Source organism: Fopius arisanus, unplaced genomic scaffold (assembly GCF_000806365.1).
Source record: "Fopius arisanus strain USDA-PBARC FA_bdor unplaced genomic scaffold, ASM80636v1 scaffold00003, whole genome shotgun sequence".
Taxonomy (NCBI): Eukaryota; Metazoa; Arthropoda; class Insecta; order Hymenoptera; family Braconidae; genus Fopius; species Fopius arisanus.
Window position 1 is genome coordinate 216,647 of NW_011887742.1, and position 27,005 is coordinate 243,651.

The 27,005-nt window shown below is 37.6% G+C and overlaps 5 protein-coding genes and 3 non-coding genes across 9 annotated transcripts; 6 read left to right on the forward strand and 2 right to left on the reverse strand.

The window, feature by feature from the left end:
* Positions 1–265: 265 nt before the first annotated feature.
* tst (twister) lies at positions 266–5,015 on the forward strand. The gene is made up of 2 exons (XM_011307792.1): positions 266–404; positions 745–5,015. Exons 1-2 carry the CDS (start codon positions 372–374, stop codon positions 4,360–4,362), a joined length of 3,651 nt encoding a protein of 1,216 aa, XP_011306094.1. The 5' UTR covers positions 266–371; the 3' UTR covers positions 4,363–5,015.
* Positions 4,787–6,903, reverse strand: Sec13 (secretory 13). Its single transcript, XM_011307778.1, has 3 exons — positions 6,280–6,903; positions 5,695–6,076; positions 4,787–5,465 (listed from the first exon to the last, which is right to left on the reverse strand). The coding sequence occupies exons 1-3, from the start codon at positions 6,519–6,521 to the stop codon at positions 5,157–5,159; spliced, it is 933 nt and encodes a 310-aa protein (XP_011306080.1). The 5' UTR covers positions 6,522–6,903; the 3' UTR covers positions 4,787–5,156.
* A 158-nt stretch (positions 6,904–7,061) lies between these two features.
* On the forward strand, positions 7,062–14,709 carry twf (twinfilin actin binding protein). 2 transcript variants are annotated; one of them, XM_011307844.1, is made up of 5 exons: positions 7,062–7,271; positions 7,410–7,487; positions 8,291–8,950; positions 9,244–9,362; positions 10,147–11,548. In XM_011307844.1, exons 1-5 carry the CDS (start codon positions 7,247–7,249, stop codon positions 10,309–10,311), a joined length of 1,047 nt encoding a protein of 348 aa, XP_011306146.1. In that variant the 5' UTR covers positions 7,062–7,246; the 3' UTR covers positions 10,312–11,548. The 2 variants fall into 2 exon arrangements, with proteins under 2 accessions (XP_011306146.1, XP_011306135.1); XM_011307833.1 differs by lacking the exon at positions 10,147–11,548 and adding an exon at positions 14,111–14,709 and having other exon boundaries at positions 7,063–7,271.
* 140up (RPII140-upstream gene protein) lies at positions 14,700–16,580 on the reverse strand. Its single transcript, XM_011307819.1, has 4 exons — positions 16,406–16,580; positions 15,990–16,244; positions 15,355–15,603; positions 14,700–14,942 (listed from the first exon to the last, which is right to left on the reverse strand). The coding sequence occupies exons 1-4, from the start codon at positions 16,555–16,557 to the stop codon at positions 14,783–14,785; spliced, it is 816 nt and encodes a 271-aa protein (XP_011306121.1). The 5' UTR covers positions 16,558–16,580; the 3' UTR covers positions 14,700–14,782.
* A 133-nt stretch (positions 16,581–16,713) lies between these two features.
* Positions 16,714–17,884, forward strand: strat (RAB interacting factor STRAT). Its single transcript, XM_011307806.1, has 3 exons — positions 16,714–16,805; positions 16,875–17,077; positions 17,433–17,884. Exons 2-3 carry the CDS (start codon positions 16,946–16,948, stop codon positions 17,679–17,681), a joined length of 381 nt encoding a protein of 126 aa, XP_011306108.1. The 5' UTR covers positions 16,714–16,805; positions 16,875–16,945; the 3' UTR covers positions 17,682–17,884.
* Positions 17,885–18,145: 261 nt separating this feature from the next.
* On the forward strand, positions 18,146–18,216 carry TRNAD-GUC (transfer RNA aspartic acid (anticodon GUC)). The gene has a single exon. It is a non-coding gene; the product is annotated as a tRNA-Asp (tRNA).
* A 314-nt stretch (positions 18,217–18,530) lies between these two features.
* TRNAD-GUC (transfer RNA aspartic acid (anticodon GUC)) lies at positions 18,531–18,601 on the forward strand. Its single transcript has one exon. It is a non-coding gene; the product is annotated as a tRNA-Asp (tRNA).
* A 307-nt stretch (positions 18,602–18,908) lies between these two features.
* On the forward strand, positions 18,909–18,979 carry TRNAD-GUC (transfer RNA aspartic acid (anticodon GUC)). The gene has a single exon. It is a non-coding gene; the product is annotated as a tRNA-Asp (tRNA).
* Positions 18,980–27,005: the final 8,026 nt, after the last annotated feature.

Genomic DNA, 27,005 nt, shown 5'->3' on the forward strand with positions numbered 1-27,005 from the left:
GATATTTAATATCGACCTTTATATTCTTTCGACGAAAATGCGAAATGATTAAAAAAACTACCGGCTTTAATAAAACAATCAAAAGCCCGTTTATGGTAAATTCAATTATCTATAAAAAATTTCTTGAATTTTTTTACCTGAAATGAAAAGATAAACTGGTGATTAAAGGAAATGTTGAATTCGACTCATCGTACTTCACCGCCTTGATAGATATACACACTATTCGATATTTTGGGTATATCGATATTTATCGGAGCAGGCGCTCATTGTTTTTTATTTTTCCGCTTCCGAAAAGGAGTAAAAATATACAAATGTCAATCCTGGAAAACTGAGGATTAATCTTGCTAGATACACAGTACACATTTTGCATAATGAATTCAACTGCCAATGAAGTTCCTCTCGAGGTAATAGAATTCTCAAACCCACGTGCGTCTATTCTATTTAATTGTTTATTACCGCTATCATTGAGGTTATTCTAATCAATTTATGACTCGCGAAAAATTACAATTTACTGAATACCATGGAATAAAAAGTAATTTCAGTTATTCTTCATTTTATTCTTGTCCTAAAAATATTTCAAATCATCCAACAATTGACTAAAAATAATTCATACATCAATTAATTCAGTAATTCATTAATATATTCATTCGGATATATTTATTCAAAACTTGAATAAGGAACAAATGGACTTGTCACCGAATTGGAGCAATTCAACGTGATTTCATGAACAAATATATTTCTTAGCTGCCCTTCGGACCTCCTCCGATTCTATCAGACATAACAGATGAGCTGAAGGAATACATACAATGTCCGGAGAGACTGCCAATCCACCAAGTGGAAAATGTCCAGCTCTACTGGCCTCGTGAGCCGGACACCCTGGCCCTCTTAGAATTCGATCTTTCACCTGTGGGAACAGCTCTGAAATTCGACAGAGATCCCATTACCGGCTGCATCTGCGGCATGCGAGAGGATATTCTCCAGGGGGCTGGGGAGAACGCCAAAAATTCCATGTCCATGACGCGAGCTCCTGGCCCCCCTATGGAGGGTGTTCAAGGGAATTCCAGCAACTTCCCCTTCTGGCCCGGTGGTTTTGACGAGCCAGAAGTACTGAAGACACTCCCTACAGCGATGGACTTGGACTTCGAGAACAACCTGCGGACCCTGGCGAAGGGATTCCGACAAGGTGTGGAGTTTGCCGCCGACAACTACACCATAAAAACTGCAAATGAAAAAAATCAAAAAAAGAAAAAAAAACCCAAAGACGTGAATGCAAAGCCCTTGAACAAAGTGAACCTGATGGCGATGGTGCACGACGAGGAGAGCCGGTTGGGTTTCTGGTCAGAGCCCTCCCCCGAAGGAGACCCCGTCAAAGAGGTCATCGACGACACAGCGATAGATCGCCTGGACGCTCTGAAATTGGACGATTCGAGCATTCCCATCCTAAAACTCATAGAAAAACCAAAGCGAATGTCAACCGAGTGGGCAGAGCAACTGGACGTCTCAGTCGCTGTATCCGATTTTGATAGAAAAGTTCCCAAACCAGCGATAACCTTCGAATACGAGCTGGATACATTCCAGAAGCAGGCGATAATAAAATTGGAGGAAGGCTGCAACGTTTTCGTTGCAGCCCACACCTCAGCAGGAAAGACAACAGTGGCAGAGTACGCGATAGCCCTGTCCCAGCGTCATATGACGAGAGTAATCTACACGTCGCCAATAAAAGCCCTGTCCAATCAAAAATACCGTGACTTCAAACGAAACAAGCACTTCGAGAGCGTTGGCCTTGTAACTGGGGATATGCAGATCAATCAGGCAGCCAACTGTTTGATAATGACGACTGAGATCCTCCAGACGATGTTGTACAACGCCTCAGAGGTCCTCAGGGACCTGGAATACGTGATTTTCGATGAAGTGCACTACATTAACGACGAGCGTCGAGGGCACGTCTGGGAGGAGATTGTCATTCTTCTGCCTCCAAATGTCAACATCGTGATGCTCTCAGCGACAGTTCCCAATCCCCTGATTTTCGCCAACTGGGTGGGGAACATAAAGAAACGAAAAATGTACGTGATAAGCACCCTGAAACGCCCAGTACCTCTGAAGCACTATCTGTATGGTGGTACCAATGGCAAAACCAGCAATAACATTTTCTTGGTGCTCGATGGTGATGGCCAGTTCAATCTCGACAACTGGTACAAAATTAAAACCCTCAAGGAGGCCAAAACCAAGAATAACAAAAATGCACCGATGGCGAACAAGAGGCAACACCTGTCGCCTGCGCAGGAGAAGACCATGTGGGAGGCATTTATCGCTTACCTGAGGGAGCAGGACAAGCTCCCAGTGGTGATATTCACTCTCTCGAGGAACAGGTGTGATGCCAATGCCGATGCCCTTGTCTCTGTGAATCTCACCACTGAGACTGAGAAGGGCCACGTCAGAGCCTTCTTCAAGAAGTGTATCAAAAGGCTTAATGAGTCTGATCAGCAATTACCCCAGGTGAAACGTATGGCTAGACTTCTCGAGAGGGGAATTGGCGTTCATCACAGTGGAATTCTTCCAATTCTCAAGGAGATAATTGAACTCCTGTTTCAGAATGGAGTTGTTAAACTTCTTTTTGCCACTGAGACTTTCGCCATGGGGATCAATATGCCAGCACGTACTGTTGTCTTCGACTCGGTTAGAAAATTCGATGGCAGGCAGTTTAGGGCACTATTGCCCACTGAGTACATTCAGATGGCAGGGCGTGCTGGCAGACGTGGTCACGATAAAGTGGGGACAGTTATTCTCATGTGCAAAACTGAGGTACCAGCTGTTGTCGATCTTAAGGCGATGATGTGTGGAGAGCCCCAGAACCTCCAGTCGCAATTTAAGATAACTTACTCTATGGTACTGAATTTACGCCGAGTCAGTGAGTCAGTCAGCATCGAGGATATGATGAGGAGATCCTTCAAGGAGACTTCATTCACTGCTGGAAAGAATAAAAGGTTGGATGAACTCAAGAAGATCGAGGAGGCGATTGCCAAGATGCCTGCGGAGGACCAAATGCAGAAGCAACTTTCGCAATTCTACACACTGGGGATGGAGTACGTGGAGGAGTGTAAATACCTCGGCCCTCATTTATTCGCAACGAAGAAGGTTTTTAAGGCCATGTGTCCTGGCAGGCTACTGATTGTGTCGTATAGGCACCATTACAGGAAGCTGGGGGTTCTCCTGAACGTTAATCAGAAACGAGAGATCACTGAATACGGGGTTTTGGTTCTGAGCAATCCGTCAGAGCGTGGGGCGCAGGAGAAGTCGGATAATTGGTACAAGATTATAGCACTCACAAAGAAAACAATTTTTGTGCCTGAGGGAGTGCCCTCTCACGAGTTCTTGGTACTTCAAGCTGAAAATATTCTCGAAGTGACCAATTGCTGTGTTAATGCTGACCCTGCTCTGGTGTTCGCTGATTGTTTGAAGAGGCAGATATCGAGATTCCAGAATGATCCACCAAGCCAGACCTGTCAGCTTGCCATTAATGAGTTGAACGTGCTTTCACTGATGGCCGTTAGCAGACCGGAAGTCCTACAGCCCTACGTCCAGGCCTCTGTTTCCGATCCTGAGCTGTTGAAGAGAACTCAGTATCTCACGAGGCTCCACCGACAGATCCAGGACATGAAGGTGACAGAGATATCGAATCTCCCGGAGCATTTCGAGGAAGTATTTGCCAGGAAAGAGCTCGAGAGAAGACGCAGGGATCTTCTCTTTCAGTTGAGCGATGAGAGCATGGCACTATACCCTGAGTATGTGAGTAGAGTTGAGGTTCTCAAGGAGTTGGGGTACATCGACACCGATGACAGGATCACGTTGAAGGGTCGGGTGGCTCTGGACATGGGAACTCATGAACTTCTTCTTACTGAGATCATCTACAGGAACATATTGACCAATCTTCAGCCAGCGGAAATTGCAGCACTCATATCAGCACTCGTTTTCCAGGGGAAATCCGATTCAAGGGATAAGCGAGCACTTGACATCAATCTACCGGTACTCAAGAAGCACTGCGAAATTATCGACGAGGTGAGAAGTGATATCGAGAAGCGAGAGTGTTGTTATGGTGTCGAACCTGTTGATGCTCTGAGTTTTGGACTTGTTGAAGTGGTTTATGAGTGGGCCAGAGATGAATCCTTCGCTAAAATCATGGAACTCACTGACGTCCAGGAGGGGATTATTGTTAGGTGCATTCAACAATTAAATGATACTCTGCAGGACATCAAAACTGCTGCTCACAGGATCGGGGAGACGGTTCTCAAGGAGAAAATGGAGGAAGCCTCCACTGCAATCAAGAGAGATATCGTTTTTACTCCGTCCTTGTATACTCAGTAGTGAATGCTCGTGATTTTGTGGTCTTGTAAATTTTCATTGATTTTCAAAGTGATTATTTTTCATGTTACTTGTGAAAACCCAGGCAAGTTGATTTGCATAATAAGAAGGACACATACGAAAACGGTGGATAATGGAAATTTGAACTTCAAGGGTGTATGAATCAAACTTTTTGTAATAAAATTGAGTTTGATGTTCTTGTATTGTCTGATAAAATTTTCGCATTTTCTTCTTTTCGTGCAATGTGTCCCTTTAGCGAGATTCAATTACGAAAAGTCTCTTATTTGTAAAAAAAAATGGGAGTTCTTTCAGTTACATTCAGTAGCTGAAACGTACTCGACAGAGTGAAGGAAGAGTGAAGGAAGTTATTGCATTAACTATCGTATTGAGCCAATGAATTTCAATTGAAAACCGCTTGTTTTTCATCTAACTTGTAAAAATCAAGGCGAATTTATTTGTACAATAGAAATAAGAAATACGAAAACAGTGGTGAATTGAAAATATATCTTCGACGGTGAATGAGTCAAAATATCTATACGAGATTGATGGATTACATTCTCGTATTTTCTAATGAAATTTCATTTCTTGAAGTCTTCTCTGGTTACTTTTCCCTCTAATGAGGCTTAACAACGAAAAGCATTTCTTTTTTTTTTTTTACAAAAATGAAGACGAGTTCATTTTTATGTACTGATAGAAAAAGTCTAACTTAAAAAATTCGATCCACGTGGATATTTTTAAACTATAAGTTAGGAGAAGTCCTTCGGAAATTATGATACATTTTTTATTTGTAATATTAATTAGAGAACACGTTGATCAGCGCTGTTAAGGTTTCCCTGTCCCTTGTTGAGTTCGGAAATACATGCCCACTGGCCCTCGGAGTTTTCGCGCCAGAGAGAGACTTTGTTGTCACCACCGCTGACAGCGAGGATGCGACCAGTCAAGGACCAACTAACGTTCCAAATCACATCCTCGAAGACATTCAGAACATTTGGCGTCCAGGTGGAGTAGTCTGTCGAGGTCCAGACAACCACTCGACGGTCCTGGGAGCAGGAAGCCAGGGTGGCACGAGAGGGACCAACTGCTGGTGCCCACGCCACGTCCCGCACCTGTTGGTGATGATCATGTGATTAGTCGGTATTTATTCTACTCAAAGACATTTTGATTTAATTCAGCAGCAGAGTGCTGAATTTGGATAAACGCATTTGCAATGCAATTGTTTTATTTGTCCCTAAAACCAATGATTTTTTATAACAATTGGTATTTAAAAGGAAACTAAGAATTCATTCTTTCTCACTTTATGATTGAAACTTATTTAATAATTGAAAAATCTCTAACCCAGTCACTATGTGCCTCTAATTTATTTTCCTCGATCCATCTGTCACCCTCTTCCCTCCAGATCTTGACGAGATTATCGCAACCCCCAGTTGCCAATCGTTTGACAGCTCCTCCCTTCTGCGAGATAGCATCATTGCTCGGTTCTACCACTGGACACCAGCTGACAGCGTTGCACCCGATGGTGTGGGCATTAGGAATTTTCTGGGCATCCCATGTGTCTCCACTGTTGGTCAAAATCGATATGGAACCATCAGAGCTGCCACAAGCCAGGATGAGGCCGAATTCATGGGGTGCCCAAGCCACCGAGTTCACCGATGAGTCGTGACCTATGTGTTCGTATATTTTCGTCCACTCTCCGAGCTCCTTCCAGATTATTACTTTCCTGAAACGCAACAGGTGGAAATATTTTGTTTATCAATTAATACTGAAAATAAATGAAAAAACGAAATTTTTGTTTAAATAGTTCGATGGGGTTGGTCACGTCAATCTCATCATAAATTTTTCAAAAGAATGAACAAAAACACATGAATTTTGGCGGAATAGTTGTAGAATGTCCTTAAGCAGGTGAAGGTTCATTCGACTCACCTGTCATAGCTGCAGGAAGCAATGATATTTCCGAACTTGGGATGGGCCCAGGCAACCTGCCAGACAGGTCCAACGTGACCCTTTAGATCGGCTACGAGGCTCTGTGATCCGTTCTTCAGATCGAATATTTTAACCGAATTGTCACTGGAGCAAGTGGCCAATCTCAAGCCATAATAATCCATCTCGGCATCGTGGATCATGTCCTCGTGCCCTGTATCAACGGTATTGAGCACTGATACCATTTTGCCACGATCTTTTACTTATTTTTGTAATAATTTACTGATGAATGTCTCAATGTTTTTCTCGGAGATGTTTTTTGAGAGGCTACAGGTTAGGGTTGGCCTGTCATACGTGGAAGCCGTGTGGCAAGCAGATGACCAACTGCTCATGCGCACACATAATGTAATGAACATTACCTGTCAAATAACCAGTCATTTTTGCACCGTGAATCTGACCCGTATGAGCAGAATAGGAAAATAGGAAAATAAAAACTAAAATACTTTTGGTAAGCAGTTTCCTAATTGCACGAAAATTCTTACATTTCAAAGATAAATATTTATATAGTTTTTTTTTGTGTTCAGGGAATAAACTAAATTTATTTTTGATGTTCAAGGAATTTCTATGGCATTTTTATTCCCAGTTTTGATTATTAGTTGATTGCTTTCTACGATAGCAGTACTACGATGAAATGAGGATGAGAAAAAGGTCCGGAAGTGGTAATTTATGAGTAACATGACCGAGAGGAAAAATGACGGTCATTGCACATTTCTAGTCCCACCAACGACAGCCTCCAGCCACTCTGTGACGAACCGCCATTGGCTCTTCTGGAGATCGGCCAAATTTCCATTTTGTTGGAAATAGAAATAAGTACGGAATTCAGTGCTATTCGTCGCTAGCAACTTGTTTGTCGAGGAGAGAAGTAATCGGAGCATAAATATCAGTCAAGGCGAAGGAATTCATTTGGGAAATGTCGCATCAAACTGGAATAAAAGGTAATAAATAAAATTCAATTGCCAATTCTGTGATTTAGCAGTGAAATTTACGACTTCTCGAGTTAACCTCGAAGACTGGAATTCCAGCCACTCCTATGTTATCAGTCATGTATTAATCCAGTTATCTGTCATTTTCAGCCAATGATGCGTTGAAGAAATTGTTCGCCAAATGTCGGGATGGGAAAATAAGGGTGCTGAAGATCTCTATCGAAAACGGTGAGTGATCGAAGCCAGATGAAATTTGCAAGTCTATTTATTGGTTTGAAAGCCTCCGAGCTTGGATAATAATATTCCCAGAGTGTTCTTTGAGTTATTTTTAAATGGTGAATTTTTATTCTCTGGAATTTTACAACGGGAGAGAAAGATTCCAACGAAATTAATTTGTAGGCATGTGGATTTTTCTCAACCCATAGCTCTCACAAAAAAAAACATCTCTCCCATTCCGAAATTACAAATAAACGAATCAATGAATGAAGTTGAAAACTGAAAATGGAAAATGAAGCAGGAAGTCAATTAAATATATTAACGAAATACATAAATAATAAGGAATAAGTGAAGCCCTTCAAATCTTGGTCATTCATGGTCATCGATATGACGTATGCGCTATGGGAGGAAATGAATTTTAATTCCTCAATCAATGAGTAAAGATCTGAAGAGCGTCGAACTAACAATTAAAAATAGAAGGTGGAACAAAAAATTAGAGAAGTATCGTCAACTAACAAGATTATAAAAAGTTCAGGAGTTGGTTATTCATTGTCATCCACGTTATTTTACTCTATTTTAAAAATATTTGCTATTTTTCTTTTCCCGACTTGAACAATGTAGATCACGCCTTGCGTTTATTCTGAAGGAAAAAAAAACTGATTCACATTTAATTCCCAATTATTTTACCCACAATTTATTTCAGATGCTTGTCGTAGGAAATTTATAATTATATTTCCTGATAAAATTAATCTACTTATTCCTCCAGTAATTTGTTCAAAAATCATCGATTCAATTGCAATTGCTCTCCTCAATAGAGGAGCTGATCCCAGCATCGTCATCAAAGCCAGTGGGCAAATGGCAGGACGATTACTCTCGCCTGGTGAAGCCCCTGATCGAGGAAAATCAGCCGGCCTACATCCTCTACCGCTTGGACACAAAATCCCCTGACTCAGGATACGACTGGCTGTTCATATCCTGGTCCCCAGACACTGCCCCAATTCGCCAGAAGATGCTGTACGCATCGACAAAAGCAACGCTCAAGCAAGAGTTCGGCACAGCCTCCATCAAGGACGAACTCCATGGAACAATTCCAGACGACATCACCCTCGATGGTTACAACAGACACAAGAAAAACGATGCCACCCCGGCACCACTCACCTCCGCCGAGGAGGAGCTCGTCGAGCTCAAGAAAACAGCTATTCACACCGACTACAATGTTGAAACTAGACACCAGACACTCAGTGGAGTGGCTTTTCCCGTAACCGACGAGGCAAAACAGGCGATAACTGAGATGGGAAAGGGCCTACACGAGTACGTGCAATTGAAAATCGATCTCGATGAAGAGAAAATACATCTCGTCATGGCTTGTGATGTCTCTCTCGATAAACTACCTACTAAGGTACCAGCTGATTCCGCTAGATATCATCTCTACAATTTCAAGCACACGCACGAGGGAGACTACATGGAGTGCATAGGTAATCATCACATTACATTATACTTTTCTTTAGCTAAAATCTTGGAATTGAAGGAAGAGAGTAACTTTCTTGTAACTCGTATCTTTCAATTAAAAATGTATTTAAAAATATATTACCAGACAAATTAGAATTTTTCAATTCTAAGACATGAGCTAACAACTGGTCTCGAAAAAAATGAAGTGATGAGTGATCAGTTTATTATTATATATTATTTTCACTGGTGTGTTTTTACTGAATGTTTTTTTTGCGATATTTTTGGAAATGTTATTTATAAAAAATGAAATTCTTTATAGTGTTCATCTACAGCATGCCTGGCTACAGTTGCAGCATTAAAGAAAGAATGCTGTATTCGTCGTGCAAAGCACCATTCCTCGATCTCATTCAGTCACTGGGTGTCAACATAACTAAAAAGGTGAGTGTGCATGCACGTTGATAACCGTATTCTAATTAAAAACGCTCCTAGCATGAGTATTCACGATTCATTTGTGGTTGTGACTAATCCCCATTTCGTAGACTTACTCGAGGCATTACGTTCGATTATTTCTTCTTTTTGAGTACCTCGACGTTCAGAACAAAATTATATTTCCAATGCACGGGAAAATGTTCACTTTTGACAAATATTCATTTGCTTATTAATTAGGTCTTCAAAATCGTATTTTTCCAACGTAGTTATTTCACAACATCAAATCTATATACCTAATAGATAAATACCTAAGAAATCTTTCCTATAAAAAGTTTTAATTGAACATTACAATTCATATTTCTAATATTATTTACAATTATTCAAAATATTAAAACTAGTTATTGATTCATTTTCAAGTTTTAAAAAATCTTTCCGATTATTTTTTTCATTTCAAATAATGAATTCGTTCCTAATTAATTGCAAATTGCAATTTTTTGAAGATGCATTTCAATTACGAGAGATATTTATTTTTCCGGTTTATTTTTTACGGAATTCCATTCATAGCCGAACGAAATAATTGATTGTTTACATTTTTGATCCTCGATGAATGCAGTAGAGCGGGGGAAGCGAAAAATACGCGAACAATACGCGAAAATAGAGATTGAGGTGAGGTGGGACTTTAACAAGAGCGACTATAATGGGATTCTACTGTAAATGAATATTTGGTGAAAGTAAATAATTTTCTCGGTGTGATGATGAAGTCCATTATAATAAGGGATGAAACCCATCTTAGTTGGAGGTAAATACCGGAGACGAGTTAGCCGACATGCTGGAGGAACCCCCAGTTAAAGACTCAACTGGCAACACAACCCCTATGACCCCATCAACACCCTCCGCTCCCCCAAATGTATTGTCCGATAAAAAATCAAAGCCAAAACGCTCCTGCGTTTTGAGTTAACAGGTTGATCAGTTCAATACCAGGCCTAAAAAAAAATAGGCTGTTGCAATGGCTATCGAAAAATCTCGATTCGTTGATTGACATGCGATACAAACGTTGAATAATATTTTTTGGAACTAGTGTTTTATCGATCTTTGATAATGGACCACACGTGGACTAGATCCATTTTATTTCCATAGTCAATGGGATGGAAAGTAATTCATCGAAGCCAGTAGGATCGCTAGTTGTACGAGCACAATAACAAGAAGAGTATAAAGTGACACGTGATATGTATACCTGCATAGTAAGAGTAGTAACGGTGTATTTTTCTAAATTAACCGTATTTGAACTCAACAATTATACAATGCAAACGATATTTTTGGTATTGTCGAGAAAATCAGCTTTCGATATAGTGGCGAACAATGTCTGTGGTAAAACAAAAAACATTATTCCAGTACAGTTAATTAATTTAGGGGCTGATTATTCCTTTTCGATAGTGGTCGTTATGACGAGTTGTTAGAGGTTTAACTTGAGATTACGTGTTAAGGAGTTCTTTGGGGGATTATTCACTTCGTTTTTGGACAAGCCTTCAGCATTTTTTCCATGTTCTTGGATTACTCGTTATTTTATCTCCTAGACGATGATTCCAACGAGATGTGAGACCAGTTGAATATCATGGTTTTGTTAAATATCGATTTATCGTAAAAAGTATTGATTTCAAGAGGAAGTATCATAAGATCTTTTTCGTTAAAAATGTTATGAGCTACAAAAAAGTCCTTTGGTGTTTTCATCTGAAATCAATAATTTCCGAGTTCAGTCGATTGAAACCATTTCAAATTCGTTTTGTTTGGTTGTACCACTTCGTTACTGAATTAGTTCTTTCATCTTTATATTCTCAATTATAATTTGACTCTTTAATCACTTTTCCATCATCTTGTCTGGGATTAAAATAACGTGTTAATGTTTTTCTTCTATTCAGTTCTGTGTTATCTACGAAATTTCCTAGTGTCTCTAGGTTTTTAGATCTGTGTTAATTAATTCGTTTTAATATTCGTTGTCGCTCAAATTAACAGACCTATTGTGATTAATATTAATAATCTGGTTCTCTAAATGGTGAAATGTGGAGACTGCTATTTCTGTATTCATTTCACCTGAAATTAGGTTTCCTAGTCGTGTAAAGGTGATAAGTACGTGTAAGCATGTCGGATTAATTATCGATTGAGGTAATGGAGGATGACTAGAAGGCTTGCCGGTTAAATTAAACTCTAAAAATTTGAGTTACATCGAGAAATATCGTTAATGTGATGAAATTACAATGGGATATCAGTATATTTCGGTGGTCAAGTGCCACAATGTGATTACTGGAGAGTTAGGGCAGTTATTCCAGTAGGATTTAGCTAAATGATGCCATTCGCCTAACTTCTCTGTTATTATACATATTTCAAGGATTATTATTATCGTAGAGTATAGATCTGTGACGGCCAATACGCTAATTACTATTTTTTATCGAGTTTATTGTCTTTTGAGAATTGTTTTTTCCTTTTTTATGGTGGCTACTACTTTCGACGTAAGCTGCTACGCTTTTTCATTCATTTCGAAGTTATGACGCACATTAGGTGATTTATTTTTAAGTACATGGGAATGAGCGATGTGGAAAAAAATCGATTTTTTGCCCTCAATAAAAAAACAATCGTTCTTATCCAGAGAAAAATTGTTTTAATTAAATGAACAGTCGATAAAAAAATGTATCGATCAGATTGATTTTTAAATAGATCTTTTAATTTTTCTGGAAAATCGTCAACTCCAAAATTGATCTACCGGGAGCTCAATACATTAAGTGAATACATCGATTTTTTCTCAAAAAAATATCGGTTACGTCGATTTATCGACGAACATCGTCTTTTCCTAGACTGTTGGTAAATTGCAGAGGAAATTTCTAATTAGTGGTTTCGTGATTCAAGGATTTCACTGGAATTATCAAAATCGTTGCTTGGAAATTTCGAAATAAAATTGATCAACAGTATATCGTTAACCTTTTTAAATGAAATTTATCGTTCTACTTCAAGACTGATTAATGAGTATCATCTCAATTCAGCTTGTGACGAATTGTTTACCCGGTAATTCTGCTTTATTTGAGTGAGTTAACTCTGTATTTATCATATCCTGGATAAATTGAATAATTAAGAGTCATCGGAAGTAGAAAAAACTAACTCGAGTGTGAGAAAAATTGCTGGAATTCTCATTTTGCGAAACTTTGCAGCTTTGACAAATTGGCGAATGCCATTACGTTCTCTTTTTGAATTTCTCCTTATTATCCTCAGATGATCCTCAAATTCGTTGTTTCTGTGAAAATAATAATTTTCCCGGAGCTGAAAAAAAATTAGAACTCTTTATTTTTTTTTGACGAAGAATTCATGGCATAAATTTTGTCTGTATTCTCAGCGGTTCTTTTATACTTCCAGACTTTTAAAATAAAATCGAGAGTAATTAAACTAGAAATTCAGTCAGGATTGGGATGATTCTTCGAAAGGCATTCTATTTTTCGCGACGTGTATTTTTTTATTCGCGTTTTTTACAAAATGAAAAAATTGAGAAACAAATATGGAGGCCTCGCGAATGCTCAAAGGCCGTATGTAAAACGAAGAACTTGGTCGATTGTGTTCTTTTTATTAACAATACAATAAAACATTGACGCACATAACTCGGTGCATGACCACATAACTTTAAACACATTGTAATCATCATCGGCCTATTCTGTAAGTTTTTGTTTCGTTTAATCAGAATAAATAATCAACTCCCGAATCAGGAAAATATATCATTTCTCTCGATTTATGGTGGAGATCATTGTTATTCGTGTATGTTCGATAATTTGCGACATGAAGATAATGTAAATCTTGCCAATATTAACTACGCTATGTGTACAATAAAACGATTATGCAATTGAATCTCGTTTTGTTATTCCCGTCTCCAAGAGGACTTGAGGATATCCAAGTACCATATCACAATTAATTGTCATCTTTAAACAAAAAGTCAACAGTAAAATCGTTCAGCCGATTTTCACTATTTCTCAGTTTTCTGTAAATATCTCGAAATTTTTATCAGAACCTTTTTTGGGGAGCTCATTATCACCGAGAATAAAGGCCATTAAAAAAATTGTCTTATCTACCTTGGATCCAGGGATATTCCTCGAGAACTCAGAAAGAATTTGAATCGGCTTGAATCACCGCTGTACTACTGAACTGCGCCAGATAATTGAAAAAAATCGATGGACTTTTATTTGTATTTAACATCGATGTGGAAAGTGAGATAAGTCGCATTTAACATTTTTCGTAAGAATAATTTTGAGGTGGAATGATTACGGGACTACTCTGTAGGTGATGAAATTTCCAATGAGAACATCTTTTTGCTATTTCTTCAATCAATCACAATCAACAGTTCTGGGAGTGAATCATTTAACAAAATTGTAAAATTCGATTTATCTTGTCCTACCACACTAATGTAATATTTTTCTATGAATTCTTCCCTGGACTAAAAAGATGACATTAAACTGTGGGAAACCTTTAACTTTAGAGGAAAATTGTAATTTCTTAGTTAAGAAAAAAATTGCGGTAATACTTGAATATCCTGGAAGTCATTATACATCATAGTAGATAAATTAGATAATTATAGGTATTGTGGGCACATGGCAAGGAAACGGTACGTAATGTAGACGAATTAAGAGGTGCGAGCTTACAGAATAGGCCTGATTCCCTTAGTCACTATAAAAATCTCTCCAATCCTAAACAATAGAATAATTTATATGAATTATTGTTGAATGTAGCTAGAGATAGATGATGGAAAGGAACTAACTGAGGATTATTTGCAAGAGGAGTTGCATCCAAAAGTCAATTTACATCGACCAAAGTTTGCTAAGCCAAAGGGCCCACCTGGAAGAGGCGCCAAACGTATCACCAAGGTCCAAGAAGTTGAAAATCAAGAAGCATAATATTATTTGTCCATTTGATAATCAATTAGTCTTAAGACACAAACAGGGTGATAGGGACTGTCACGTTATTGAGATTATGCCAATGTACTTTCTCTGGTAAATTCACGATTGTATTTAATTTATTTATTATTATTCATCTCGTGATTTTGAAAATGATAATATCAGGAGAATCAGGCCTATTCGATAAGTCATGCAGGATGGGGGTAGCTATTCATAATACGATTAATGCTCAGAATATTTTAAGATAATTTCTCTTCAATCACTTTAAGTGTTTTCGGTTGAACAGTCGTGGCCTATCGCAATCGAGTTCTGAGCACTCTGGGAGGTATGGTAAGAGCCTATGAATGTTTATTTTGTATTCAAATGTATTGTTCTAGATACGTAGACGCCTAATTCTGGAGTCAGCATAGAGAAGAATAAAGAATTATCAATAAGTTTTTATATATTTTAATCTAATACGCACATGTAAACTAGTATATACAAAATATTTTCTTATTGAGAGATTTTTTATTTAGGATCTGGCACTACGTCGATAGTCGGCGATTCAGACTCAGCAACAGAATCCAGTGGAGACGACGGATTCAATTTTTCATCCTTCTTTGCAGCGTCTATTTCCAGTTTTTCGTACTCATCCAGTAATTGATATTTCATCGCATTTCGAACAGCCCTGATAACAACATAAAAAAATTGAACTGTTTATGAAAAATCACGGAAAATGATCATATCAATACTTCACAAAAATTTCTGAGGGTTGCCGTGGTAATGTGGACGCCCAATAGAATGTGTCCATTTTTAATTTTTGGAAATTTTCCATGTTTCGATAAATAGAAATAAATGAATGAAGTGTTTGGCAATTAATGGATTAATAACCTGGCCAGTGACATTATCCAAAAACAAGAAACGTGGGTAATGCAAAAAAATGGTCAATAATAACGTACATCATCGAATGTACATAAAATCCTAATTGGCTTATAATTGTGTTTTATTTATATTTTTTGTGGAATTTAGAAACTTGATTTCTAGTGTCGAGACATTTTCTTCGTTTATTAAAAAATTTAATTAACCTGTGGATTACTTACTCATTTCTACTGGCGTGCATGTCATGCTGAACTTTTTCTATATCGTCCATCGTATATCCCGTGAGATATAGAAGAGTTAGAGAAGCAGCACCACCGAGAAAACCGAGAAAGCCTCCCACGACGGATCCTGCCACCATTCCCTTGGGTCCTAAATTCACTTTAAAAAGTCCACCGGTTATAACTCCTGCTCCAACGTATTCGAGTATTCCTGGTTCGCCGCGATATGCTGCTATGCACGTATTTATAAATCTGAAAATGATCCAATCATTAATAATTTATCCGTTATCCTCTCTTATTGTCAGGTAGGATTCTCCAAATATAAAGAAACAAATAATGCAATAAATTCATAAATCATAATATATATTGTCGAATGAACTAAAAATTCTCATTACATGTGCTTCGATGATGTTTATTGGTTCAAAATGTATTATGTCGTTGAACAAGTTAAAAAAAATTTTTTTTTTTTCGAACCATCAATTTAATATTAAATCTGATAATAATTAAATGGTTTTTAACAGGTGGCTTATAGTTGTAGATAATCATTGGGTAATCCGAGAGAGATATTCGACAGTTAATTGTTACTAAGCCAATTTAATTTAAAAAATATCCATATTCCATAATTACTGGGTTCTCACATGAACATTGTCGAAAATGCTCCAATCCTGTACCCCCATTTCAGGGCTCCTCTGCCCATCGCCAGGGTCACTTTATCCTGCAGGAGTTTCTTAGCCTCAAGGTGATTGGCAAATTGCGTTGCTTGGTTGTTCTCTATGAAGGCATACCAAGCTTCCCTCCCCTGAATAACAGCTCCATATAATATTCCCATTAAAGTACTGGTTGCACTCATGTGGACGGCAGTTACCAATTCTGGAGAAAGCTCTCCGTATTGACTACGGAAAATTACAATAAATATGACATTCGATGCAAAACGTTCACTTGAGAAGCCCGTGAGAATGCGAAATATAAATACTCTCGAACAAATGAATATCAACTAATCATTTAATCAGTGCACCTTGAATCAATTCAATTAGTCGAGATACTGTCTACTTACTCAGGGGTAAGCATTCGTCGAACGGCTGTCATGCCGGTGTACTTCTGTGATAATTCCTCATATCCTGGGGTTGTCACTATATCAGCTGATTTATCAAAGAGTCCGAAGAGGGCTAATCTGCTTACAGGAATTCTACGCACAGTTGAGAACATTTCTGATCATCTGAGACAGATTCTCCAAGTAAAATACAAAATTTGAAAATGAGGTTATGATAACTTGCTCGTCGCCTGACTGCTGTTGACGACACTGATCTCGCTGATCGTTTTAAAAATCTGAGGTTATGTTTATCTGGAAGTACAGATACATTTGGATCGAGTGCCTCCCACTTTAGAATATTTACAAGTGCTCAAAGCAATTTATAATAGACGAGAGATTCAGGAATTTATTTTATGATTCAGTGGTAATTCCTGCGTAATTTCCATAAACTCGATTCCACTAACTCAAGTCTTAATGTTATTATTTATTCCAGAAAGGTAAGGAGCCGGATCTCGACTGCGTATTTATTACTGACAGAAGGGTGTAAGTTTAGTTTTTGAGATAATGTCATCGACGGTGGAATCCAATTATAAAGACAAATGCGACGGAAGTGGAAAAAATAAATCAAAAATTTATTGTCAATTCTGTCCTTCAGTCATTCTGAATCCTGGAATGGGTACCTTCCTGGTGCACGAGGTAAACTAGATCTTGTGAGATCTCAGGAAATAGACAATTTATACTTCATCTATTTAATTGATCATTATTTTTGGTAAAGATATTCTTTTCCAATTTAATCTGTTGACAGCAACATTAAATCAGTGTCGAAAACCTTAGGGTGACAATGGTAACTTCAAAAAATATCTCTTAATCTAGACGTGACAGCTAAATTTTATCCAGAATTTTTTTTAAAGATCGCAATTAGACGTTTCCCTTAGATTCAGAGATATTTTCCGAATACTTATTTATTAGTTGAACAGATAGATCATTGATGTAATTATTTCATTCATCAGCTTATTCTATCCAATGGATAATGGCATTTCTGTTATTTCAGTTCGATCTTCCACACGTCCGCAGTAAAGGGGATGAAGGGGTGGAGAGTCAACTGGCAAAATATACAGATTATTGGTTGATCGAGGATATGTACACATTCGAAAATGTCAGTATAACAAAAACCGTGGGGAACATCAAGTATTTAGCCTGTGCAGACTGTGAAATCGGCCCCATCGGGTACATGGACCAGTCCACGAAGAAGTGCTATGTTGCGTTGTCCAGAGTCACGTACACACACAAGTGTCCGTGAAGACTGGAATTTTGAAGATTTTTGTACTATCGTCAGTGACCGTTGGAAATGAAAAAAATTCTGTCACTTCTGGACTCAAAAGTGGGCGACGAGGCGAGGAAAAACCGACACCGGCAGGGAAGCTGGAAATTTTGTGGAAATCATTAGAATTTAATTTTTCAACGAGATTATACTTGGAAATAAAGTTTCAATACAATTCAGTACAAGCATTCGTAAAAATCTGGAACGTTTCCTAGACTAGCCTAGCCTCATTGCATGAAACTAATTCTATCAATTGAAGTGAAATTTTTTATTTGTGACGCAAGAGCGGCCGGGACGTTGATGAATTTCCCGTTTTTAAATGCATTCAGTCTCTTCTTGTAAGGCATGCGTCTTTGGCAGAGTGAACTTGGGAAAGATGTTCTTCATTAACTCATTACTTTAACGAAGCGAAGATATTTGTTCAAAATTATATTGACAATATATCTTCGGTAGTACAGTGGTAGTATTTCCGCCTGTCACGCGGACGACCGGGGTTCAATTCCCCGCCGGAGAGATTTTTTTTACTAAAAATTTAGAGGACTCCTCGAAAATGGCGATCAAATAGAGTATAATTTCTAAAAAATCCTTAATTTTACAAATTTTTCTTGTTGCATGAAACCAAATTAATAATATTTTGAAATCGTATCTATCATTTGGTAGGAGAATAGTGAGATCTAACCATTTTTTAAGTCTTGATCAATCACCACATAGTTATCATGATTCCAAGCGTGAAAAGATAAGTGATTATAAAAAAACCTTATACATGTGTAAATATTGTAAATTATATACGGACAGTCTATAACAAATTGTTCAAGACTATTTCTCAAGTCTTCGGTAGTACAGTGGTAGTATTTCCGCCTGTCACGCGGACGACCGGGGTTCAATTCCCCGCCGGAGAGATTTTTTTTTTTTTTATTAGGGGATTTTTTGCAAATACAGATCAAATAAAGCAAAATTTAAAAAAAATTCAATTTTACAAATTTCTCTTGTCACATAAAATAATTAATAATATCTTGAAACCATATGTAAAATTTGGTAGGAGAATGGTCAGATCTAACCATTTTTTAAGTCTTGATTTATCACCACATAGTTATGATGACTCCCTGCGTTGAGAGATAAGTAATTAAAAAAAACCTTTATACATAAGTACATTTTTTAATTATATACGGAAAGTTCATAAGGAATTGTTTAAATCTACTTTTCAAGTCTTCGGTAGTACAGTGGTAGTATTTCCGCCTGTCACGCGGACGACCGGGGTTCAATTCCCCGCCGGAGAGATTTTTTTTTACTTTTTTTTTAGGGGACTCTTCGAAAATTGAGATCAAATAAGGTAACATAAAAAAATATGTTCTCAATTCACATGAATATACATAATCTGGCTCAGCGCCCATGACACTTTAACATGCTGTCCGCTATGACACTTTCCGATCGATGTTTATTTTACTAAAGAAAAGCTATAAATATTAGTACTGGTGACTGATAATGTAATTCCCTCCATTACCTCCATTTTCCTGTCTGAAACCTGGGGGATTCTCCGCAGGATGGTACCTCCTGTTCGTAAAATTTCTCTCCCAATCTTAATCGCTCGTAAAACCATTCGAAAAACTTGAATCGTCCACTCCGTTCAAGAAATGTCATGCAAACATCAGGAACATCATTAAACATGCGTCGAAATTTTTCTTGCAAAAATTCTCAGGACGAGTTACTTGTAGAGTCCAGGATTCACCGATCCTCTCCCACCGGTCCCGGAATTTCCTTTGATGCGGGGCGCGTCAGGACGATCAGAAGAAGAAGACGAATGTGGTACAGGCTGTCGTGCTGTCAGGATTTTCAGCCTCTTCTAAAACAAATCAGTGGGGGAGAGTCTGAAACGCGCGATAAACTGTTTCACGAGGCGGCGAAGTCCTTTGTACCGAGGCCAACCCCCGCGATCCGCCATCGAAGCCACTGGTGATGCATTCTCCACGATCCACTGGATATTCCACATCTCTTCAGCACATGATCCCTAGACTCTTCTCAATTTTCAGCTTAATTCCCCGAAATATTTTCCATCTCAAGAAAATTTTCGGAGATCATGCAAAAATTGCACATCCTGATGAAAATCAACGAAATACTTCAAATCGTTTTCTTTCCTTTTAAGTTTTATTATTTATTTTATGATCTGGGATACATAATATTTTACATATTATATAATATTATCATATAATATTATTTTATATTACATAATAATATTTTAACCGAGGCTAATTTCCAAAAAAATCTGCAACCATAATTTTCATAATCACCTTGCCGGGAAATTTTCGATAATTTCAATCACTGCGAGAACTATTAATTTGTAGACTTTTCGTGGTAAAAAGATCGCAAATTAATGGTCATTTTAGATATGCACGGGGTCATTGAAAAAAATAGACGAGCAACGACCGGAGACTCGGATTATACTCCAGAAGCTCCCAGGGTCTAAAACAGATCGATTAACCGATCAATTTGCATTTAAGCGTAACTAACTTAATGCCTAACAAATGCAGTTATGCAAAGTTTTCCTCGACAAATAATCACTCCATATCGATAAAGGGTATCAGTAGTTCGGGTAGTTTCTTTGTGTAAATTTATTAGTCAAGTGATAAAGGAGAGTTTGAAAATGTTGTTAATTATCGATTTATGCGACGGGTACGCACATTTTACCGGGAATTTCCGATGCACTTTGAAATTTTTTTATTCTATTCAAATTCTACTATAATATCCAAAAATTTCATCATGGAAATTTGATGACTCCAAATTTTCATTATTCCCTGAAAATTTATTATCATTCTCTTTGAAATATTAACGCCTTATTATTGAATTAAAACGTTGAGACTTCACCGAATTATCGATAAAATTCTAAATCCGTCTTGAAGATTGTTCCTTAACAATTCCAGTCAATCAGAAAAACGAGTAATCATAGATTTGAATTTCATCCTGTTAGTGTAAAATAATTCGAAATGATTGTTTAAAATAGTTGTGGTAAAAAAATGAATGAGCAATAACAACGTAAATAAAAAAAACGGTAAAGTTTGACATCGGCCTTGCGAGACGTGGATAGAAAATGAAGACACAAGTGGAGCCCTGAGGTGTCGATAATGAATCAGCGGTGAGTTAATTAGCCTGGTTGGTTGAGTAGGTTGAAGCCGATGCTGGCACATCGTGGCATACCGATACGAAGCCGATGGGTTGGCGCAGTTGGTGGCTACTGGGTAGTTCTCGCCAAGGAATCGAGCCTAACTGAAACGTCACGCCACTTGTTACTCGTTAGTGTGCACGATGCCATCTCCACCAGTGCGGACTCACTCACCCAAGTGAGGGTTCTACGGCCCTCACTGGGGTTCAACAGGAGCCCGAGCATCGATCCCAACTCGTTCATGTAATTAACGATATCCCAGAGCTGTGCTCGTTCCCTCATCGAGACGTCATAACGCCAGAATCCAGTGGACTTTCAACGAGAGGTCATTCAACAGCTGATAAATGTGATGATGTCCCGATGCTTAATGATTACTACTGATGATGCCTAGTCGAATGTCATGGAAATGTAATGAAGATGTGATGAAGATGCCATGAAGATGTCAAGAAGATGTCACGAAGATGTCATGCACATGCAGAAATGCAATTAACGATATCCCAGGATTGGAATGGATTTCCCATGGAAATGCCATAACGCCATAATGCCATAATGGCATAATTTCATAATGCCATAATGCCATAATGTCATAATGCCATAATGCCATAATGCCAGAATCCAGAATCCAGAATCCAGAATCCAGAATCCAGAATCCAGAATCCATTTCCAACGTGAGATCATTCGACACCTGAGGAATGTGATGATAGTCAGTAGGAGATTGGGCCACGACAATTTCATACTGGCGGATCCATTTACCCTGGGCGGTGGTCCCTCGTTATATCCGGGACAAGCTCGCAGGTCCGCGGGCGTGTGCATCTGATAGTCCACCGAGAATTTATGGCGACCCTGATGGTTCATTTAGTACTGACATCGACAACCGGGCCTGAGTATCTCTCTCTGTACCTTCTCTCTCTACTCCCCTCGCTATGTCGTCACAGTGTACTTCACCACACCATATACTCATATATAACATACGGAAATATCTTGTTAAAATGAAGATGGGTGGCCGGTTCGTGAGTGCAAGTGCACAAGATTCAATTGACTCTATCAAATGGAATGATAAACCATTAATCTGAATAAATAACATTGGGAAATTCCACTTACGCTTAATATACATTGTTTTTTCCATTGGGCTATTTTTTTGTTGCTCTCATTTTAACATTATCACGATAATCCTCGGTTTCATTGAATATTTTAAATTGTTAACTTAATTCTTTACAAAACCTAAAGTATAATTTCGATTGTTCGGTGAAGAGATTAAACAGTCGTTGAGTGTTTGAAGAAATATACCCTGAAGACTGGAAAAAATATTTATTATACTCATTCCATAATAAAATTTAATTGCACAAACGTTGTAAAATTAAAATTTAATTAAATTTATGTCTATCTCATTTTTTCATTGAAATTTTTTCAAATGAATCTCATTAACTGCAGTCAATGCATGAGTTATGTGCTTCCATTATGAAATGAAAAATCGTTAATAAATATATGTATGTTATATAATAATTTTTCTTCCAGAAATATATAAGGAATATTAACAATGTTGAATGTTAAAAAAAAATATACATAAAAACTGAATTTTTAAAATGTGATCCTCGAATTTCGCTGGAACAAAATTTCTCGAAGTGAAATTTTAAATATTATATTAATAACAAAATGCAGAAGATATTTAATGCAAAAATGTTTAGGGTTTGATGGAAAGAGGATTGCAAAACGATTGCTGTTCCCACATGGAATGATAAATCCCCGAACGAGACTAATTGACCGTTGGTTTATCACCTCCTCCAAAGAACTGATTACCAACAAATTCCGAGTACCCGGTAGTCCATAAAGCGGGATATTATAGGCGGCTGTCGGAGATGAGGCAGAAGTTTGCGTTACAATATTACCCGGAGATAGACCAAGAGCAAGAGCATGTGCGTTGGGCATCTGCTGGAAGTGGTATGAAAAGAGGGTATGGATTTTCGCACGGTGAGCTTTAAACATCTCACACTTACTCCTCTCTAATCACAGTTAAAAATGTTTATGCTTTCACCGTACGCAAAATCATCAAATAGATAAATAATTACCATGATTACGTTTTATATGTGGTGGGCCATCAATAACCGGTGCGAGAATCGTTAGGAAATAGTAGGCGTGTGAGGTCTTTCTCCAGTTTAAGTCTTCATAAATAAATTTTATATTTATTGTAACCCATCAAAGACACTATTTTTTTTAAACATCGTGTGCAGTCCACTCGATATATTCACCAATAATTACGATAAAAAATTCATATTCCCACGTTTTTGTTCGTAATCTATCCAGGAAAAAGTGATTGGACGGTGTAAGCGCAACCTGGAAGCAGTTTGTGATTTACAGTGGCTTAAAAACGCACCTTTTAAAGAGCTACGTGGCATTTTTCACTGGGCACATGCGTTTAGCATGACTTTTCCCTATCACCCCGCGGCTGATCATCTGTGGCTATATGGGTTTTGCTCGAGCATATGTAAGTACGAGCAACAGACACTGAAAATGATCGTAAAACACTGGTATACGAGGAGAGATCGTGCCCGGCAGTCGTGCGTATTTTTTCACTCGTTAAAAATCGTATGCACAGACTCCTCAAATAGTGGCACCTTCATTTCATTTCTCCATTTCAATCATTTCTTTCCCATGCCCGCTGAAAATTATTTGGCAATATTCTACTCTCAGGCTTCATCTACAGAAAAACTTTAGTGTGATGTTCAGTGATTTTATTGAACAGTACAAAAAACAAAAGTTTCTTCAAGTTATTGTCAAATAAATTACTGTCAACAATTATTCTCAAGATAGTAATTTTCATTGCGCAGTTGAGAATCTTGAAAATACCAGGAAATTCGATTTTTTTTTTAAATAATAATTGAATTTTTAATTAAAGCTTGAATTTTCGACATTTTTACGGTTTTCTGATATCATATCGACCTACAAAACTACAAATTACGAGAACATTCAGGAAATGATTCAAAAAATGATTCATCAATGAAGAATTACGAAAGAATGTCTATTTTTTGAAATTTACTATTTTAATTTATTTACAATTTCAAGTATAATTTTCCCACAGTGTGGCACTAGAATTGTTGAAATGTTTTCTCCGCCATGTTCGATGCAGTGAGATAAATATTCATTTTATCAGTTGCCTCAGTGAAAGTCGAGTGGACCATCGAGGATATCCTGAATTTATAAATTATATAGTCAGATTTGGTAATGGAGAGATAATGAGTAAAAAAGGTATTGCCACGCCCGGTGATAATCCAACAAATTAAATTCACACTGGCCTATCCGATGCCTTTCTAGAGCCCAGCTAGAGGTAGAGGTAAAAGAATATACACAACAAATACAGTAATGCTCTCGTGCCAGTGAACTCATTCTTGCGTCGGGGCATTGTGCAATTTAATTTGTAGCACAACCTTGGGCGCCATAAAACTCACGAGCACGTCAACGTTAATTGCTTTACCCTCTCCTCCGAGCCCTCTATTTCCCTCTCAACGCCCTTCTCTGGATGTTTGCACACGTCAAATTGATCATATAAATTCCGCACTTTAGGCTGAATGGTGGAAACCACATGCTGCTCAAAATTTCTTCAAGCTTCAGTCACAAATTCCGCTCCATTCTCAATTATACAAATTTTCATTCAATTTCAATTCGAAATGGCCACTGAATTTTCTTTATCTCGAAAATTGAAAAAAATTGGAGTCTTCGTGATAATGATGATAATTGATTTATCAATGAAAACTCGAATTTTCATGCTCATGAGGAAAATTCAATATCGGGTTTAAAATACCATATTACCAATGTATATATACATTTTTCTTTAATTGTTCAGAATTAATTGATTCGTTAATGAAGATTTCCGTAGATTTGTTCACGTCACTCAGTCGTTGTTAAAAATAATTCATAAGAACATTCGTATTTTTAAAATTATTTAAAAGTTATGGATCTCTTGTATAGAGTTATTTATATTGCCGGTCAAATCTTAATGTTAATTAATGGTTTCCATTAATTCAAAGTTAGAGCTGACAGTCTCTGAAGTATGTACAGATTTCAAAAAAGGGATTTAATGTTTCGGTGGTAAACTAAAACAGTTTTCAAGATAAATCGATAATTGCTAGAATATCATATTCGCTGTATTTGCACTTCGCTCTAAAATATTACTCATTCGGTGGAAATTACATTTCAACTCGCTTAAATATATGAGATTATAAGGAAATAGTTATCTTTGGCCGCATAATTATTCTTCCATTTCCGCACAAATGATCAAAATAGGAATTTTGCCTTCTGATTGCATGAGTCGCTAGGCTATTTTTTCAAACTTTTTTTCTGCGTGCATATTTCTCGTATTGATATGAAACTTTCACATAGTTGAAATAAAATTTTATGTAGTTAAACAACGAATTATACTTAAACAGCTCTAAAATCCTTCTAAAGAATTTCTCTACGGGTGAGGGCTTGAAAAAAAAAATGAAAATTTGATAAAATAACATTTTTTAATTGACATAATGTCAGGTTTAAATTCTCTCGTAATTATCTGGAGGTCATAACGATAATTACCCGTCTATTTCGTTTTTAATTTAGAATTTCATTGTAAATTAATTAAATTGAGGTAAACACTGGTACAAACTATACCAGAATTTCTCCATTTTCTTTTAATTTCCCATAAATATGGACAGGCACGTGTGCAACATCTCATGGGTAGGAGTTGATATGGAACTCTGCTGGACGAATGGGAAATTGTCGGGAAATGATGATATTTCCACTGACGTCGACCAAATTCAGGTTGTAAATACGAGAATGGGGAAAGTCCAATGGCCGGGCATTAAATCAGTATGAAAACTAAGTGCGTGACGTATTAGGGGATTTATTGCTGACCTTTCTTGCTCATACTTTCTTAGATGGTAGTCGTTGGAAATCTCAATTCGCCTCCAACGTGCACGCACCTAAAAAAATTACGCAGAAAAACCTACAGAATCCTAAAGAATTTCTACTGAATATTTCATTACGTTTTGATCGATTCCAGTGAAATAATCCATAAAAATCATTAAAATAATTCCATTTTTCCATCCAACTTATTTTATTGTGGCATTTTCTGTAGAATTGTGCTCTCTTTTTTTTCATTTAATTTTTTTTCCTTTAATAAAGTAAATCGACTGAAAAATTTTGTAATATTAAAAAATAAATTTCTCTCCAACAAGAATTTCTTACCGAACGAGTTAAAAATTCATCAAAGAAATTGTTATTGCAAAAATTCGTCCCGTTAAAACTAATCCAGAAGGACTATCACCTCCGTATCATCAGCATTCTCATCGTTCCTGCGCACTTCTATTTCCATTCCTCTAATCAGATTAATTGGCCCAATCATTTGGCCATTAAAATCAAAAGTACCAGAATTTATCCGGCTGGTGACACAATTTTACAGACAAATTCCACAGTTGAAAGGCCATAAAACGGGAATTCCGCGGCATTAGCGCAACAATTTTACAACAAAAAAAAAAAATGTAATTAACCGTAAATATGATTTTGAAGAGGGATGAAGGAGAGAGAAGGGATAATCTGTCGGGATTCCCCTTGATCCATTAAAATAATTTTTACACTCGGCGAATGCGTTTTTGTCGTGGTGCGTTAATTTACATAAGATAACGCGGTTGATGTTAATGCAACAAGGTAGATTCAAGGTAGGAGTGGCAAAAGGGGGTGAAGAAAGGTTCGGGGGATCAACCCGTATCGTAAAGATCGAACGTACCGATATTCCATGGGCAACTCTCATATGACCTGCACCAGAGGCAACAGTAAAAGAGGCTGAAGCCAAGTGAGGCAAAAACGTGTACGCCCTCACTCCTCACAGTTCAAGTGCACCTTGTTCCTTCCTTTTAATCCCCCCCCTCTTTGCTTTTAATTTTTATCCTTACCCAGCATGGGTAGAAACTTCTTTTCGAGCGTTTATTGCACAGGGACGATAGGATGGGAGATTACAAACTTGATGACACCGTAAAAGCGCCTTGTTCCGAGTCTTTTCCTCATGGGCTGGCTCGTGTCAGCCCTCTGGCGTTCTGGCTCTATTGGAATCGTGATTACTCTAGTCTCTCCCTTCTCTCTACAGGTATATACCAGCCTTTACAGTCTACTAAAGCCATTTCTCT

Excerpts from the sequence above, each read along its gene's own strand:
- 140up (XM_011307819.1), bottom strand. The coding sequence starts at position 16,557 with ATGTTCTCAACTGTGCGTAGAATTCCTGTAAGCAGATTAGCCCTCTTC. Across the intron at positions 16,245-16,405 it reads CGACGAATGCTTACCCCTGA|TCAATACGGAGAGCTTTCTC; the intron begins GTAAGTAGACAG and ends AATTTTCCGTAG. Across the intron at positions 14,943-15,354 it reads ATGCACGCCAGTAGAAATGA|GGCTGTTCGAAATGCGATGA; the intron begins GTAAGTAATCCA and ends TGTTGTTATCAG.
- tst (XM_011307792.1), top strand. The coding sequence starts at position 372 with ATGAATTCAACTGCCAATGAAGTTCCTCTCGAG. Across the intron at positions 405-744 it reads CCAATGAAGTTCCTCTCGAG|CTGCCCTTCGGACCTCCTCC; the intron begins GTAATAGAATTC and ends TATATTTCTTAG.
- twf (XM_011307844.1), top strand. The coding sequence starts at position 7,247 with ATGTCGCATCAAACTGGAATAAAAG. Across the intron at positions 7,272-7,409 it reads GCATCAAACTGGAATAAAAG|CCAATGATGCGTTGAAGAAA; the intron begins GTAATAAATAAA and ends TGTCATTTTCAG. Across the intron at positions 8,951-9,243 it reads AGACTACATGGAGTGCATAG|TGTTCATCTACAGCATGCCT; the intron begins GTAATCATCACA and ends AATTCTTTATAG.
- Sec13 (XM_011307778.1), bottom strand. The coding sequence starts at position 6,521 with ATGGTATCAGTGCTCAATACCGTTGATACAGGGCACGAGGACATGATC. Across the intron at positions 6,077-6,279 it reads GCTTCCTGCAGCTATGACAG|GAAAGTAATAATCTGGAAGG; the intron begins GTGAGTCGAATG and ends GTTGCGTTTCAG. Across the intron at positions 5,466-5,694 it reads TAGAGGCACATAGTGACTGG|GTGCGGGACGTGGCGTGGGC; the intron begins GTTAGAGATTTT and ends CATCACCAACAG.
- strat (XM_011307806.1), top strand. The coding sequence starts at position 16,946 with ATGTCATCGACGGTGGAATCCAATTATAAAGACAAATGCGACGGAAGT. Across the intron at positions 17,078-17,432 it reads GTACCTTCCTGGTGCACGAG|TTCGATCTTCCACACGTCCG; the intron begins GTAAACTAGATC and ends CTGTTATTTCAG.